This window comes from Lutra lutra, chromosome 12 (genome assembly GCF_902655055.1).
Source record: "Lutra lutra chromosome 12, mLutLut1.2, whole genome shotgun sequence".
Classification (NCBI taxonomy): Eukaryota; Metazoa; Chordata; class Mammalia; order Carnivora; family Mustelidae; genus Lutra; species Lutra lutra.
The window spans coordinates 39,370,307-39,388,118 of record NC_062289.1 but is presented as its reverse complement, the minus strand read 5'-3'; the positions used below and the strand labels follow the sequence as shown (position 1 = coordinate 39,388,118).

The 17,812-nt window shown below is 36.8% G+C and overlaps 1 protein-coding gene across 6 annotated transcripts in view; it reads left to right on the top strand.

The window, feature by feature from the left end:
- ASXL3 (ASXL transcriptional regulator 3) overlaps positions 1–17,812 on the top strand; it is a 196,072-nt gene that overhangs the window by 27,191 nt on the left and 151,069 nt on the right. For 3 of the 6 annotated variants that reach the window (XM_047698328.1, XM_047698330.1, XM_047698334.1), the window contains 2 exons: positions 5,140–5,222; positions 8,474–8,476. In XM_047698328.1, the coding sequence (XP_047554284.1) occupies positions 5,140–5,222; positions 8,474–8,476 (86 nt within the window). Of the gene's footprint in view, positions 1–3,017; positions 3,090–5,139; positions 5,223–8,473; positions 8,477–17,812 lie in introns of those variants that run through there. The other 3 variants (XM_047698329.1, XM_047698331.1, XM_047698332.1) reach the window with 3 other exon arrangements.

Below are 17,812 nucleotides of genomic sequence, written 5' to 3'. Positions count from 1 at the left end.
AAATCTGAAATTTCCTGGGGAGTAGCACTGCAGAAGAAAGGAGGGAAAGGAAGATTGAAGGGACTTTAGTGCATCAGGCGGAAGCATGAAAGGTGCAAAACAGAGCTCTTAGAGAATGAGAGTAAAGTGGACTCACAAATAGGGCTTGAACGCAGGAGGGTGATTTGTTTTTACAAAGAAAGGAAGGGCATTTTATGTAAAGATTAAGCACTGTGACAGACCGATTTGTGTAGAAGAGACATTGATATCTGGCCAGTGGTTCTAATTACAGTCTTCCCTTGGCAAGGCAGCGCTGATCCTTGTAGCTGTGGATACTCTTTGCGAAACTCGGCAGTTTTGGGGACCTGTTTTTGAGGAAATAAATGACAAAGCAGCTTAATTTTCGGCAAAAAATTTTTTTGAAAGGGACTAGATCAGTTTTTATCCAAAGTAAATAATACAGGAATGAGAAAACACAGAAGTGTGGGAAAGGAGACCCAATTCACATTATTTGTAGAAAATATGATTCTGCATTTCTATTCTGTTAGAACTATTAAGAATTCAATTAGCTGTTCATATAGAGAGTAATTATCACAATTCAATGCCTGTGTATGTCTTAGCAATAAAACGTGAAAATATTATATGAAAAAGTGTATTCATAGTTGCAACTGAAAATATAAACAACAAAATGCTTATTACTGTTTATGAAACAAAACTTAAACACATGGAACACTGTGTAAATTGCTTAAAAATTTAATTAGATGTCTCATTTAACTCCAATCTAAATTTCATCTGGAAATATAAAGAAGTGAACAATTAAAAATTTAAGAAGGAATAATGAGAACAGTGATCGATCCAGATAGTGAAGTGTATTATAATATTAGAGCAATTTAAAACAGTGTGGTGCCATTTCATCAGTTGAATGAAAGATCAGGGGATCTTTCAGGACCCTGGATGAGCCCCAGGGACAGTGGTTTACAGTTCAATTTTTAGACACCCTGAAAATTCCCACAAGTGCCTTTGGCGATTAGAGGGAATAAGTACGGGGGCTCTGCGCACTCTCCTCTCCATCTTAACAAGGATAGCTCTGCTTTTGTGCATTTTATATATTGGGTTCCCACATTTATTTGGTTTCACATCCCAAAGAGTTTTCATTGCCCTAATATTAATATAGGGTAGAGAATGACTCACTAACCGTGACTGGCTTGTGAAACGAATTATAGTAGGGAATCTTGACTTATTTATAGGTGGTGGGGCTTAAGTCAGTGTTTCACCTTGCTACAGAATGATGAATTATAGATGAATTAAAAAGTAAAACCATAAAAAATACTTGAAAAATACTTCTACAAATATTTTATTTTTATTATGTTTTATTTTATTTTATTATTAATTTTATTATAATCAAATAATTATTTGCCTGATCTCTGGATAAAAGGAATCTCTAAACCTAGGACAGAATTCAGAATGGAAAAAACTGATGGAGTTGTTCCTGTGAAAATAGAAAACTTTACCTAAAATACCACCAAAAGAGCAACAAAAAGGATAGATATCTACTGTTTATTTACAAAATAATAAATATTATTTTACTATATGAAGAGCTTTTTATACATTAAGGAAAACAGAAATATCCTGTGATAGCCCATATGATATTCATTTGGAAAAAAAAGAAAAAGTTTGTCCTCATTAGTATTTACAGAAGTATGATTAGAATAACAAGTGAGCCATTACTTTCTGACCTAATAAGGTGGCAAATACTACTAAAAGATAAGCTGAATCTTGACAAAATTGTGGTAAGAGCGGCAGATTGAGTTCTGCTTGGTGGATATAAACTGTTAAAATGGTTTTGGAAGCAGTTGGCAAGAGACGTGTCAGGGTTCATATCCTTTGAAACACTCTAAGAAAGTTACATTCAATGTACTCTTTGTTGAATTTTAAAAACAGTATAATGTCTATCTTCAGTGAAGTGTGAATGATGATGCCCATTTTGAAGAATTCATATCGCATAGAGAAAATTAAGATAGCTAACAATATATGCATATACTTTATATAATTATATTACACTGATATGTATGGATAGGAAAAACTAGAGGGAAAACACAAGCATTAGCAGTGGTTAATATTCTTGTTTTTAGGTTTATGGGTACATTTTGTTTTCTATGACATAGGTATGAGTTTGTGTTTTTCCAATTTTTACTCTCCAAAAATAAAGTCATTTTAAATGGTTATTATCCATGGAAAACTTTAGAATTTCATTTTCCATTTTGTCGCAATTAACATCATAATTGCCCAAGCCTGCTTCAACGTGTTTTGATTTTCTGAAATATTTATTGGCCCTATAAAATCTTACTGTGATAAAGAGTCTTAAAAATTGTGAGTTATCTTACTTTCTTCCATGCTCTAATGCATCCTTGACCCCAGTTTCTAAAGAGGTAGGTACAAGATGGGAAACAAATCAGAGGAACGTGTTAAAATCAAAACAGGTATTATGTAACCATGAAAACATGTCCGAATATTATTTGTATTTGAAAACGTCAAGAAAGACCATTTGGAAGGTTTAATTTTGCGGGGCGTGTGGAACTGTAACACCTCCTAGCCAAGAGAGTGTTGGGGCAAAGGGCAGTTCCTCATTCCAGGGTTTGGGCCTGGTAGCATAGTGTGCTGTCTCGCTCTGACTGTGGTTCGTGCCCGCTGTGGTGCTTGAGTATGGCTGCCCATGTGTCTGATTCATGTCTACGCCATGTGTCGCATTATTTTGATGGTAATCAATGTTTTGTTCTGTGAAGGTAATCTCTCTCTCTTTTGTTCTGTTCATGTTCACACAGCTAGTTCAGTGAAGCTTGTTCACAACCAGGAACCTCTCCTTCTCTGTCTCCTTTCTCTGTCTTGCAGGAACTGAGGGTGGCTTCTGGTGTTTTGTATGGCTTCATTTCCTTCCTGCCTCTCATCCACTTCATGATGTAATTCTTGGCACTTTTACTTCCTTTGTAGAGTAGGATGTGATGTCATAGAGAAGGGGACAGGGCTATCCAAATTCTCTCAATTGCTGGGAGGAGCTGCCCAGGTGTGCTGAGGGGCCTGTACTCAGGAAGAGAAACAGGGAATCCTCCACAGTGAGTAACCCCACTTTTGAGTGCACCCAAATTTCCGTTAAAACGTTGCCCAGTACGCTGGAGTTTCCTCTTCGGCCCTTTCTAGATTTAATCAGTTTGCCTTTTGGACATTCCCAGTTCAGCTCAATTTTCCTCCTTTCTTTCCCTTGTCCCCTCGCCCCCTCATTCTGCCATCCTGTGCCTCTCCCTGCCAGATTCCCTCTTCCTTGCTTGCTTACTTGTGTCTGTCTGTGTCTTTTGACTTTCTGCCCATATCTCTTATGAGAGACCATGAGTGTCCCCAGCATTGCCTGTCATTTGGGGTGATGCCCACCCTTTATATGGCCCATGCGCATCCATGCGCCCACAGCATCTCCTTTCAGTAACTCATAAGTACGCACCGTTCTACCTACAGTTCTTGCCTTTTTGTTTTCATGTCTATATCTTTCCCGCCTTTCTCTGTGATCTAATCTTCCCCCTTTTCAGCTCTAAGATGCAGTTTCCTTCTTGCCTTTTTTTTTTTTTTTAAACCAATATTTTTACACATTAGTCCTCTTCCCTATACAGCTATGCCTATGTTTCTTTTTCCCCCTTCCCGGTTTTCAGGTGAGCTCTCCAGTGGCCTCCTCTGTGAGGACCATTTTCCTTCTTTCCTGTGGGCATACTTGTTGCCATACCCTCTTTCTAGCGTAGCTCATATTGCTGGATTCTTTAAAGGACTTACCAACTATGGCTAAGGGACTGATCTGGACTCAGAAGAATGGGAACATTTCCTGGGAACTAGAGAGAGGGGAGAACAGGAAATGGGCCCCGATGGTGAAGGCTGGAATGGGGCAGGCTGTCTGTAAGTCACTGGAGAACCTTGACAAATAGAACCTTTGCCAGCACTGGCTGCGATTTGGCCATGAGCGTTAGGTGAGATCGCAGAGCTATTTTGAACAGATTCAGAAGCCTTTTCAATTTCTAGTTTTTTAAAGAGACCCTGTTAATAATTATGATTGTTCTAGTAAATAATCATAAGTTAGAACTCTAGAATGTGCAGAAGCTCTGTACAGCATCTTCAAGTAGGTGTTGTCTACCCTTGGAGGAAGTCATTGTAAGGATGCGTGTAGACTTGGTTCTCATACCTGGAGGTGGCCCCAGTCTATAGTCTGTGATGGTGAGCAGAGTGGACACTGTTGTTGATTACCTTCCCTACAACCAGTGATATTCCTGGATAAATAAAGGAACTTGATTTCCAGGTCTGATGGTCTCATGCCTGTGGAAATAATGAGCCGTGTCCCATGCATTCCCCACGCTTTGTTTAAAACAACTCCCTTGCACTCAAAAATAAGCAGGCCAGAAGGGGAGAGAAAGAAAAATGGGACTCAGTTCATAAAACTGAGATGGGCTGAATGGGAAGAGGAAGGGGTTTACTTGAAATTAATTGAAAAAGGCAGAAGAAAGGAAACTGAGCTGAACTGGAACACACACTGTAATAACTTACTTGGGTTTTTGTATGCTTTTTCCCCATTTTTGCCATGAAGGATTTTTTTTCCCTCTCTCTCTCTCTTTTTTTTTTTTTTAAATGCAAAAGAGGTTGATCAAAATGTGAATCCATTGAGGGTATTTCTAACCAGCGCTTTGTTCCCTGCTGTTGGTAGTGTCCAGGCTCAATGTTTCCAAGGTCCTGGAGATTTAGGAAACATTTTAATAGCCTGAAAATCTGTCTTTAACCATAAAATATTTGCAATTTTTAATAAAGGAAATTACAAACACTTATTAACTTTGTTTTCAGGTTTCACATTTTTTCTTTTCTTTTTTCTTTTTTTTTTTTGTTTTTGTTTTGGCGTGTATGCCTTTGTGACTTTTTTTGAAAAATGACCCCATGTTGCAGAAATTGCCATAAATGTCCAGAAAAGAATTGCATTCTCATTTTGGACACCCAAACTGTGTGATGAGACCTTGTTTTGACATAACAGCCCCTTCCCCTTAAAAATTTTAAGGAAGCCTTGCATGATTCACACACATTTTTATTTTGTATGCTTCCATACAATAATCTAGGAATTTTATGTTTATTTTTATTTTTTAGGCACTAGAAAAACACCCCAATTCACCAATGACAGCGAAGCAGATATTGGAAGTCATTCAGAAAGAAGGGTTAAAAGAAACAAGGTCAGTATTCATATTTACATTTTCTGTTTTCATTGCCACTAATTGCAAAGCAGTAGATGTATCTAGATTTTGATATTGTAGTTGATTGTGGAATCAGTAATTACCTACAGATTCTTTTGTGATTGCCAAATATTTGGGTGACCCAAAATTTCCTTGTAACTGCCTGTTGGCTTAATAAAATACATTAGACAGGTTAATATAGAATGTACTTTGTTAACAAAGAGCCTTGCTGCATGAATTAGCCCTTCATTGGAGTTACTCCTCTTTCTCTGTGTCTTATAAGAGGAGCTTTTGTTTCTGAAAGTAAAGAGGAACACTTTTACAGGCTTAATAGATAGTCTCCAGTTATAAAGGTTACATCACTCTGATAAAACTCCCAAGTGCTAATAAACGTGGTTGACAATTTAGTTGTCTTATATTTAGAAATCCTCTGCTTGGAGTGTCATTACTCAGCTATTGAGCCTTTAAAAAATAACAATTTTATTGAGATATAATTCATATACCATAAAAGTCAAGCCTTTAAAAGGTATAATTAATTGGTTTTTAGTATATTCACAGAGTTGTGCAATCAACACCACTATCTAATTTCAGAACATTTTCATCACCTTGAATGAAAGTCCATCCCCCTTAAGCAGTCATTTGCCTTTCCCTACTCCTTCTAGCCCCTGGTAACCATGATTCGACTTTTTGTGTCTGTGGATTTGACTGTTCTGGACATTTCATATAAGTGGAATTATACAATATGTAGCCTTTTGTGTCTAGCTTCTTTGACTTAGCAAAATGTTTTCAAGGTCTGTCTGTGTTGTAGCATGAATCAGTATTTCATTCCTTTTTTTGTCGCCAAATAATATTCCATTGTATGGAGATGTACTCCATTTTGTTTATCTACGATGAGCCTTTATTTAGTAATTAATGTTTCAGTTTTGGCTTTAGCCACCAGTTGAGGGCCATATTGATATTATGCAAGGAGAAAAAAGAAGTTTGTTATGAAATAAAATACATAGAGCTGTCATATGAGTGTGTAATCGTCCATGTTACATAGAGCGAATTACTTTTGTATGAAATTATCTACCTATAAGCCATTGAGTGTACAGTAGTTGCAGCTGGGTGAAAATCAGAGCTGCAGAGCTATCTTTTGGGTGTTTTTACTGATACCGAGATAGAACTGCTGAGAGAAAGGAAAATCCTCCTGAGGCCAACTTGTCCTAAAAAAATCAGTATCATCTGTAACCCCTCTTACTGTAAAGGGTAGATAACATCAGCTTCTAGCTGTTTAAAATACATCCTTTGCAAGTCTCATCCACAAACATCACGATTTAGAGGGGTGTAAGACATCTGGCTCAAATTTTCATCTCTATGTTGGAGGCTTTTTCTGCCTGTTCTGAAGACACAGCCTAAGATAATGTAGCTACACCGTTTGGAAGAGTCGTGTCCCCAGCAAACTGGAAGCCACAATGGGGAGAGAAGCCACTGACAGAGCCTAGCAGCTCTGGTAAGGGTGATCCTGTTCTCTGAAGCTAGATGTCAGCGTGAAGAGTTAGGGAGCAAAATGGGGACCCCTGAAATTAATTTTCTCCTTGCTGCCTGTCAAAAACCCTGAAAATATTTATGCCATTTAGAAAGCACTGGAAATGTTTGTGCAGCAGCCAAAAGAAAAGAGGAGGTAAAAAAAAAAAATATCTAAGGATATCAACTCCTGTTGAATGTGGGCTCTGTGCCAGTGGAATCTGCCAACATAGACATAAAAAGCATCTCCTGGAAGCAGACATTTGAAATTTGTTCATTACGATATTCTTCTCAACAAGAGTGACTGTGCTGCCATTGCTTATGTACCCTGAGATATAAAATTCCTGTACCATGCCTCTGAACAGCATTTTAATTACACTTATTATTATAACAGCATTATTTCCTATTTTTCAAAATGCTGGTCTTCCCAGAACGGTATATTAAAGGGCTTTAGCATATGTCGTTAACAAAACAAAACATGAAACAGCTTCTTTAAAGAATACTGAAGTGGAAAGACGTAACCCTCTATTTCTCTGAATATAACCCTCCCTCTCTACCCTCTCCACCCAATTTTTGTGTCCTTCCATAAGGAAAAAAACATGTTTGTTTTTACAAATACTGATGAACCAGTATGGTAATATTGGATGTACCTGTGAGGAATTCACAAGTGGGATAAGAAAGGGAGCAGGCAAAGAAAGAGACCCTGGTTCTCCCTAAGTTGTATTCAGTAAAATCAGCTCTGCATTGAAGGGCCTCAGACTACACATTTTCGTTTGTATTTCTTTCTGCTTTCTTTGAGTCCTCTCTCTCTTGCCAGTTGTGATCTGTTCTTTATGGCCAGTGTGTCTGTGACCACTCTTCCCTTGCTTCCTGGTTTGCTTATGAGAATCATCTCTAAAACAGGAGTACGTGCTTTGAGTGAGTTTTGGGCTTTGCTACCTGTCATGTATGTTGTTATATTTTGCCCACTTAATGTGGGCAAATATTTGCTACCTTCCAAGTTCCTAAATGTTTTCCAAATATTTATGGTAGCAGAGTAAATGAAGTGTAACTGTATCTATTTTTCTTAAGTTACATTTAGAAATTCCACCATCATAAAGTCACACATGGCTGTTTAATTTCTAGGTATTTATTAATGATGTGTTTTCTAAGAAATTCGGGTTTTATGATATGCCTGATTGAATGGAGGGAGAGGGGAGTGCTTGTGAAAGTTACTAAGGTGGCTGTCACCTGCTGGTGGTCTTGGTGGATGAGAGGTTATGGTAGTGGTCATCCCCCAAACAGTCCACCACTGTACCTAGCATTTCTAGAAAAGAGAAGATTGGGTCTTAATCCATCATCATTCTGAACCTGGATTTGAAGTTATACCATTTGTTTCAAGTTTCATTGGTGGTGGGGGGGTCCTTCATTCTGTGTGGTGCTGACCTCACTGTCCTGTAATTTTGTCCTTGTTTGTCTACCTGCACCTGCCTGTGGGCTCTTTAAGAGCAGGGTATCTAAGACTCCTGGCACTCAGCAGATAGTCAATCAATATTTGTTGAGTAAATCTTCTTTCTCAAGATGTTAATTTTCTGGTGCTTAGTATTGACTTCTATTTGGTGTTAGAATTTTCTTTTTAACATTCTATGTTTTATTTTTCCATCCTATTTAATACTTTGTATGTTTTAAGCAAAAAGAACCTAACAGTTTTGTGGAATCCCATTAAATATATGCATGCTGATAATCTCTGGCAGATAACATGTGAGAAAGTGAGGCTATTGTGCTGTTGCCTGTTTTCAAACACTCTAAGTGCCTCTGGTTTAAACTTGTAATTTGTAATAGAAAACACACCAGTAATTTTGGCAAAGCTGATACGAGTATTTGAAAGAGTTCAGTATATGTGATATTGTTAATTTATTTGACTGCGATGAGATTCTTGACATTTTATGCTTTTTCTCTTTTCAAGTGACACTTTAAATTGCATACTTTTTATGTAGACATGATAAAAAGAGGACAGCTTTTCTATATCATGTTCTTTGTATCTTTTTCATGTTATAGATGAAAATGTGTAGTGTGTGATTAATATCTATCTGAAAAAGATAGACTGAAAAAAGTACTTTCCATGTGGTTTTAAAAAAGGTCAGAAGGACATGTGATTTTTGTTGGAAAAATAGTATCATGGCATGATTTGCTAGAATTTTTAATGAAAACCTATTGGGTAGGTTTTTATTCCCTTCTGTATAATAACGTAGAAGATTTTTATCAATATAATCTATGTATTTGCTTTACTGATTCTGAGTTTTCGCAGGATTCTGTTACTTAGCGTTGATGAGTTGTGAGCAGTCGATAAGACATAGCTGTTTGGGATGCTTTTCATATGATCAGAATCTTATCGTCCATCAAATAGCCATGCTGCTCATACAGAGGGGATAAAAATATGTGTATTCCAGTCTGCTGCTTTTGTGGATGGATATTTGATATGCCTATTTGGACTGCTTGACTAAACATTCCCCCTTCCTCAAGGAGTTAGGGTGCCGCTGCAGAATATGGTCTTGTCCTCAGTAATTTCAGTACATGTACTACCAAAGTGAGCACTTGTCTCCAGTAATTAGAAAGATGTTCCTAGACAAAGAGAAGTAACTCCAGTTACCATGTTGGTTTGGATAACATTTGGGGTTGTCCTAATTCTGCTTTTCTGTTTTTGGTTTGCTTATTCAGAAGTTCTAATTCCTTTACAAAGGGGACTGAGGGATTTTTGATGCCTGAGGATACGTTTTTCTCTGCTCATGTAATTTTTAAAGAGATGCTTCCAAAGAAGTATGTGCTCTCACGTAGGGACACCTCCAGGGGCAGCAAGGGCAAGCAAGCAGGCTTGCAGCACTTCCCGAGTGAGAGCAGAACAGTCATTCCTCAGCGAGGGTAATGTCTTATGTGCTGGGCGTTATCATTACAAGATACCCGTCATTAAGGTACCATGAACCTTGATTTAGTTTTCACATTATTTGCTAATAGGCAAATAGTTCTATAGTGGAAATAAGGCAGTGGCATACACCCCCCCCCCAAACACCCCACATACACAAAGCAATTAAAAAAACCTCCGTTGGCTTGGGGGCAGGGCAATATTTATGAGGTACATTTTTACAAGATTATAGATGTCTTACTTTACAAAAAATCTGTTAGATTTCATCAACTGTTTGCAGAGCAACAGCCTATAATTACGTATCACAGTAGGGACATTTGAAAAGCTTTATAAACAGTCTCTGTCATGCTTAGTGTTACTCAGAATATGGATGTATTTTTGATTTTGCAATGTGGTACATGCAATTGACAGCCCAAGATTTTGTAATTATTCTGGTATCAATGAGAACTTTTTTTTACCCCCACTGATAATTCTTAGAATAAATTTGTTTTTAGCTGCTTGCCTTAAGGTTCTGCATGTTTTCTGTTTTGCAGTCCATGTTATGATATGCTGAAATTAGGATCTCTGCTTCTTACTGTGGTTTATTAAAGATGTTGCATTTTTCTAGGGGGATAAATGTCAGAAAATTCTATTACCATGTATAGTGACAAACAATAAAATTTCTTGGCATTTCTCTTGGTGAGATTTACGTTTCTAATTAGTACTATAGGAGATGATTCTTTCTCGCTGCTGAAATGTTTTGTCTAGAGATAAGAAAGAAACACAAATAATTTCTACTGCAAAATCAATTCTTATCTCCAGACTCCATGTTGGCATCCTTCCTTTCACACTGAAATGGTGGTCTCGTTTGTGCTGAGGCATTTTAGAATTACAGTGTTAACTTGCAGTGTCACCCCTGCCATTTGCTAACATCTAATCCTCTCATTGTGTAAATGGTGGGGACGGTCAGCTACTTAGAGGGGGCAGTTGAGACAGTGGGGTTATTAAACAGAAACACAGGACAATCTGCATTTATTTAGGCATGTGTGTAGCTGTGTGAATGTGATTGTGTAAGCGAGCCTTGAGAATAATTTACCTCTTTGCTGATATAAAATTTTACTTGTCATCATTACTCAGGTTAGAAGTCTCAATCAGTCATTCCCAACTCCCCCCTCTGATGTCCCTGTGGCCAGTTGGTTCTTGGGTTGCGTTAGTTCTCCTTCTTAATTACATCTTTCTTTGTATTCCTACTTCTTGCCATTCAGTCTTTGCACTTAAAATTTTTTAACTAGATTACTGTAGTGTCTTCTTATCTGGTCTCTTTAAACCCAGTCTTCCCCATTTTAAGTACACTTCTTTTCCCTCAAACACCAGTTATAGTAGGATTTCTTAACTGATAATCCACAATATTCCAGAGAATATATTGCACCTAGCAAACTATGAATCAATAGGTATCGTCCATTGTCTGTTTGGTGATAATTAGTTGAAACTGGGTGTGGTACTTTTTTCCTAGTCACACGATAACCTAAATGAATGCGTGCTATTCTGATAATGTAGGGTTTATGATGTAAATGATGAATGCATACATTATATCTTAAAATTAGAAGGGATTTTGAATTTGCAGTCTGGTCATTTATGCATATATTTCGTTCTTCCCCAAAATCATCACTTAAAATGTCATTCATTGGCATCGTACATAATTAACTTGCTTTAAATTAAATGGTGTAAAACTGGTTAAATAAGAATTCAGAAGTTATACATGGATATCACTAATTTAAAAGTAACTTTGCAATCAGTCACAAATTAAACTTTTTAAGCTGTATTTATTTATTTATTTATTTTAGTTTCAGGTGTACAGCGTAGTGATTTGACAGTTCTGTACATTACTCATTGCTCACCATAAATGCAGTCACCATCTGTTACCATATGTTATTACAGTAATATTGACTGGATTCTCTATGCTGTACTTGTAATCTCCATGACTTATTTATTTTAAAATGGGAAGTTTATACCTCTAAATCCCATTCTCCTATTTCATCTAAACTTTTATTTTCCTAATTATGGTTATTTTTCTTTTTGTGAAAAAGTAATTCAGGATAATAAGATTATATATTCCTTTGGAAGCATTTCCTGAGTTAAAAAGTAATCATGTGAAACATTGCCCTACAAGGTAGGGTCCCAACTGCTAGCACCTCCTGATCGAACCGGATGTGGGCAGATTTAAAGCCTTAGTAGCCAAGCATCTGCTGTTGTAGCCACAGGTAGCTACTTGCCTTCTACTGTGACTTTTCCTGTGTTATCTTTTAGTGATTTGGGAAGGTAGAAGTAGAGCCCCATGAGGCATTCATGAACTGTGTCATGGGTGTGCACGCAAACTCACGCACACAGTGTGTAATTACCACAGTGTTCCATAAGAGGCTAGAAGATTGGGTTGCCAGAAGGAGAAGTAGCACTTGTCTGCTGGAATGCCTCATACCAAGGTAATAATTTGGACCAGGACTCTTCCTAGTTCACTGAGTGAACTCGTATTAATAGTGATTGGCTTAGTCTGCTTAGGCTGTCATAACCAACATAACCGAACACTGTAGACTGGGTGGCTTAGACAATAGAAATTTACTGTTGACCATTCTATAGGCTAGTAGAAGTCCTAGGTCAAGATCCAGCACAGTAGGTTTCTGGTGACGGCTCTCTGACTGCTTTGCAGATGGTCCCCTTTGCATTGTCTTCACATGTCCTCTCCTGGGTATGTGCGTGCAGAGAGAGAGAGGGTGAACTCTTTGCCGTTTCCTCTTATAAGGACACTACTCCTATCGGATGGGGCCCCATCCTTATTAGACCTCATTCAACATTAATCACTTCCTTAGAGTCCCCATCTCCAAATACAGCCACGCTGGGGCCTTTGCTTCATCATAGGAATTTGGGGGGCACAAAAATTCAGTTCATCATAGTGATTCAGAGTTTGGAACTTTAGATTGCCAGAGCTCATGGCATAACGTTAGAATATTTCTAGGATTTGGGATATTTGATTAATCTTGGAGGGTATTCACAGGACTATGCTTAACCTTGTACTTTTCTTCTGTTTTTACATACTCTTAATGTGTATTTTCATATGTTATTCTTAACATGTAAACCAGCAGAACACTCAGCTTAAGTTTTGTGTTCAAATACAGTGTGTATATTCATATAACATAAATTGATTTGGATTTTATTTGAAGCCTTTGGTAAAAGTAGCTGTGCTGACTGCGTGTAACCCTCAAGGCATCAATATTCACTAAAGAATGCAATTATAGCTAAGAAATGGCCATTTCTTAAAACATCTCTTTATTCTGTCAAGCTTTCTTTCTCCATTCTTCCAAATAATTGAACAGAAAAAGGTAATTTAGGTGATTTCAGCTTTATCAGGATCTAGGTATAATTTACTCCAGAAATACTGAGCACTCTATAAATATTTCAGTGCAGAAATAGAAGCAGAAATGGATATAAAATTACATTGTATGTGAGTCTAAGTATCCTATGCAGATGAAAACCTTTGGGAAGGAGTAGGCATTAAACTGGGGTGATTTTATTTAATCTTTTTCTAAGTAGTATTTTTCTCTTTATCTCTTAATTTCATTGCTTGTGGTCTTAATTGCCACATGCCAGTGCTTTTAGTTTTGCTCCGTTGTTTTGAACTTGACAACATAATTCAAATGCAAAACAGTTGATATGCTGACATGGGGACTTCTTTTTATAGTTGATTTGTTTTCAGAAGAACGAAAATTATGACGTTTTGTTAAGCCAGGTTTTCTAAAAGCTATGGCGTGTAATTCCTAAGAATAAGTCTTAGTTCCTTCAGGATAATTAAGGACTATTTATCCTGCAACTCCAGATATGCTTAGATGCAGAATCAAATTGATACTGTGGACTGGGATCCTGCCTGAAATTCGGGTGATTTCTATCAATATTTTTTTTAAAAAAACAGGTTAAGATCTGTTGTAGGTGCTGCGCAAGGCTTGGGCTCAGGCTCAGCCCTGTCTTCAGTCTGACCAGGTCTGTAGGTGAAAGGCTTTGTCTGGTCCCTGATGTTAGAGGACATCAGAGAAAAGACAAGAAAGTTGGGGAGATGTCAGTATCATAACATGACGGTAATCAATTAGATACTTACTAAGTGCACTCAGTGTGCTTACTGTGTTAGATCCTGAGATTTTGTGGAGGGTTTAAGGCATGCGTTCATTACATTTATGAAGCACATACTATGTTACTGAGAGGGTAGAGATCGCTGGAATAGTGAATGAATAAAATGTAGTTCTTGCTTTTTAAGAATTTAACAACATGGTTCCAGACCATTTTTCTGTGTCATTTAATTAGGTCTTTTAATCTCTTCTCTGTGAAGCATGTCTTCTGCCTAGTGCATAATGCTGAAAAAATATATGTATAGTTAATTTTATATAAATATAAATATAAACACACAGTTTTTAAATTTAGGAATTTCTAATTCTTTCTTGAATTCTTGATAAAATATGTGATATTCCAACATGTCAAATAGTATTGTCTTTCCATCACAAATATAAGACCATTACAGTAAGGAATTCACATCTTCGGATCCATTAATCTGTTTGACATAGGGCTGAGATACCATGCTTTATGCAAATTTATGAGTAGGGGCTTGATGGTTAAAAGGATTCCTAATTTTTAAAAATCAGTTGCTTATATTAGACCCAATCCTGAAGACTTTACCTGAATTACCTTTTTAAAAACTTTGTGGTGGGTTGATGATATTTTATGACCCATTTCACAGTTAGGGAAATTGAAGCAGGTGTGGTTAGGTGACTTGAGACCATTCACCCAGCTAGCAAGTGGCAAATCGTGGATTTGATATCTGATTCAGAACCAATTGCATTTAACTTTTTTAAAATATTTGTAGCCTGAGCCTAATACAATTTTGGTTAAGGGAAGTGTTGGTTATGTGATTCTATTAAGTAAATTACCTCCACCCCAAACATATCCCCTTTAGCAGCTTTTCAGGCTAATTGTTGAGTGTCTTATATATTACTTAGTGAGGTTAAAGTCGAGCCTATGGATAGGTACGTTCAGACTCTTCAAGTTTATAGCCTAATTACAAATAGGATTGAAAGGTGAAAAAGACATTCATAATCTATTTAAATTTGGGGAATGCAAAGCCTCAGGTGAGTTTTTAACTCTTATGCTTGTCCAACAAGAAGGTGACTTCTTGTGAACATTTGGGCTTACAGACAGCAGCAAAGCATATTTGAATGTACCTTCTTACTGTTTGTTTTAGAAGGCAATGCTGTGAGGATGGGAAGCACGCCTCAGGTAATGGGAGGATCAAAGGCTTCATAGGATTCTCACCATGGCGTTGTTGGTATTGGACTTACAGATTGAAACTTGTTTCTGGGAAGCTTGCAAACTGTGACCAGTCAAAGCATAATTGCTAACAAAATGTAGATAATCCAAACAGCGATTTTAGAGGGGGACAGTGCCTACATTTGTGAAACCACCAAATGAAAATAGATGGGATTGACTAAACCATGCTTAGATGGGGGAAGGGGAGGCTAAGTTATTAACATTGTTTTCCTCTTAAGAGGTGCATCTAGGGGAAGAAAAGGAGAGAGTGAGTATGGTTTTAATATGGTTTCAGAAGCAGCATTACTGCCTTTTTTGGGGGAAATTATGTTAAGCAAAGAATGAGCAGATACACTTTACTGTCATTGTTAATCTGTATCATGACCATTTATCCATCCTTCGTCATCTCATCCATCCATTGTATTTCCACTGGGAGGTATAAAAACACTACTCTTTCCTTTTTATTTTTATTTTTCTTTTTTCAAAAGACAGATGTAAAATTTCTAAGCAGAGCACGTTCTCCTTTAGGCCACTCTAGCTAACCTGAATTCATTACTTAGTTCTTTTCCAGCATGTCTGCATGCAATACAACAATTTGTACAATGGTTATTTTTCAATTTGTTGCTTAATTTGTGTTTATTGAAGGTGACCTGCTGGTTCTAGATACAGAAAAATGGCATTCATGAAGATTTGTTGGAAAAAGTTGTCAATGGTGGTAAAGTCTAAATGGCTCCAATCTTAAATTCTGAAGTATTAAGTTGAGCAGAGGTCACTTTGGAATTCCCCTACACTTTCACCCTAAGAAGGAAAGTGCTAAAGCAGGAATACAGAAAGTACTATTTGGAATTACTCAGAACAGTTTTCACTGCTCACTTTTTTTATCCAGCCCCAATATTAAAATGGCTAACTTGATTTTTCAAGTTAGAATTTATATAATTTACTATTTTTAGTTCCCATCTTTTGGCTGCCACGTATAACTTAATTTTCCAAAGTTTTATAAATTAGTTTGGATATGAGATACAATGGTATATTCTTTTCTCATAAAAGAGTGATGAGGAATTGTGTAATAGTATCTGTAGAAATTTGAGTAGGAGCAGATAATTATCTAAATTTTAAATCTAGTCTCTTCCTCACTCAATTTTCAACCACCTGGTCACCTAAGCAATTTCCTGTCTTTTTTAGAAGAGTTTCTTGGGATAAAAAAATGGTGGGCTGAACGATTCCTAACAGCTAAAGAAGTAAACTTTGGAAAGTCAGGACTATTTTACACAAGGGGCCATTTGTTATTACTGTTACTATCCAACTCTAAGCAATGCTTTTGAGAATTTATTTGAAAGCAAGCTTCCTTTAGAACAGTTATTTACTACATTGGGTTGCAATCTGAGATGAAGTTTAACTCAGTACTATAACATTCTCTTTCTGGTAAGGACTTTGCAGATCATATAGTCTTCAACTTTTATTTTACGGATCAATAAGCCAATGCTTAGAGAAGATGAGTGGTCTGCATAATAGAACTAGTAAATATCTGACTCATCTTAAAACTTAGATGAGGCTGATCAGTTCTGAATTTAAGAATGTGAAAAAGCCTAGTAGTAAGGGAAGGCAAGACCACATTAAAAAAAGAAGATAAATCTACTCTAAGGTACTGTTAGAAGGGACATGTCTTTCAATTGATTTTCCTGAAGTGATGGGTTTTCATTGATCCAGTCCCCCTCTGTTACCTGATTTTATGTGCCTCCAGTAGTACATATTTGTAACACTGTTGGCAGGAGTTAGGGGTGCGGGAGAGATTGTACTGTAATTTATATGTCAACTAGTGATCCAATATTCTTGAATTTGGCCTCAGTAGCTCCCTTGTTGCCATCAGGACCTTGCTCAAGGGATTTTGGGAAGAACAGGGGAAGAAGTTGCAAACACCCATGTCCCTTCCTCTGTGGACTGATGTAGCTAGCCAGTGAGCTCAGTAAAGTACAATGCCTTAGATCATTTTATTGAATGTTCTTATTCCAGTTATTCTTTGGAATGCCTGCAATATGAGGTAACATGTGAAGGAAGGGTGAACAGATTCGCGTGCAGACAAGTTGGTGCACACAGGTCATCCAGCAGCCGTTCTCCTCTGTTCATATTTCCACTTGGGCTCTTGTAGCCTGCTTGCTTTCTTCATTCACACTCTGATCATATATTTTTGTTGACTTATTAAATTTTCCTCTATTCACTATAAGAAATGGATAGCAATTAAATATTTAAATGTAATCACAATAAAACCGAGTGGACTGAGAAGTCCAATATGTAAATTGTCGACTTAGAACAAAAATCTGCTTTTCACTAATTGATTCTTTTTTCTGGCATTGATAACTCATTTCACTTTTCTCATAAATGGATCTTTAGTATATTAGTGTGGTATGGAATATATGTCATTATTTTATGGATTAAGTGAGGTTAAACTCAATATAATTTGGAGCTATCAAATTCTTATGAATTCATGATATGTTGTCTTATTCCTCACTTACAATATAATAATATTGATTTCTGACTTTTCCTCTGCCTAGGGTTGTTATGTAGATTAAAATTTAAAAATAGATTTGAAAGCCTTTTATAATTATATGTTGCTGACTATATTAAATCCTTTGCAATTAATTTAAATATGTTCAGGTTATTTTCATTAGGTTTTGAGAATTGAGATTCAAGAAATTACTTTGATTTTGCATTTACTTTATAGCATATCCTATTTATATAAGCTAGTGTATAATTTTGCATGCATATCATGAAGTGCCAGAATAAGTGATGAAACAAAATAAAAGTTAATTTCTCACATTATATTTGGAAGGTAGTCCCAGGAATGAGGAGACAACTTTGCTACATC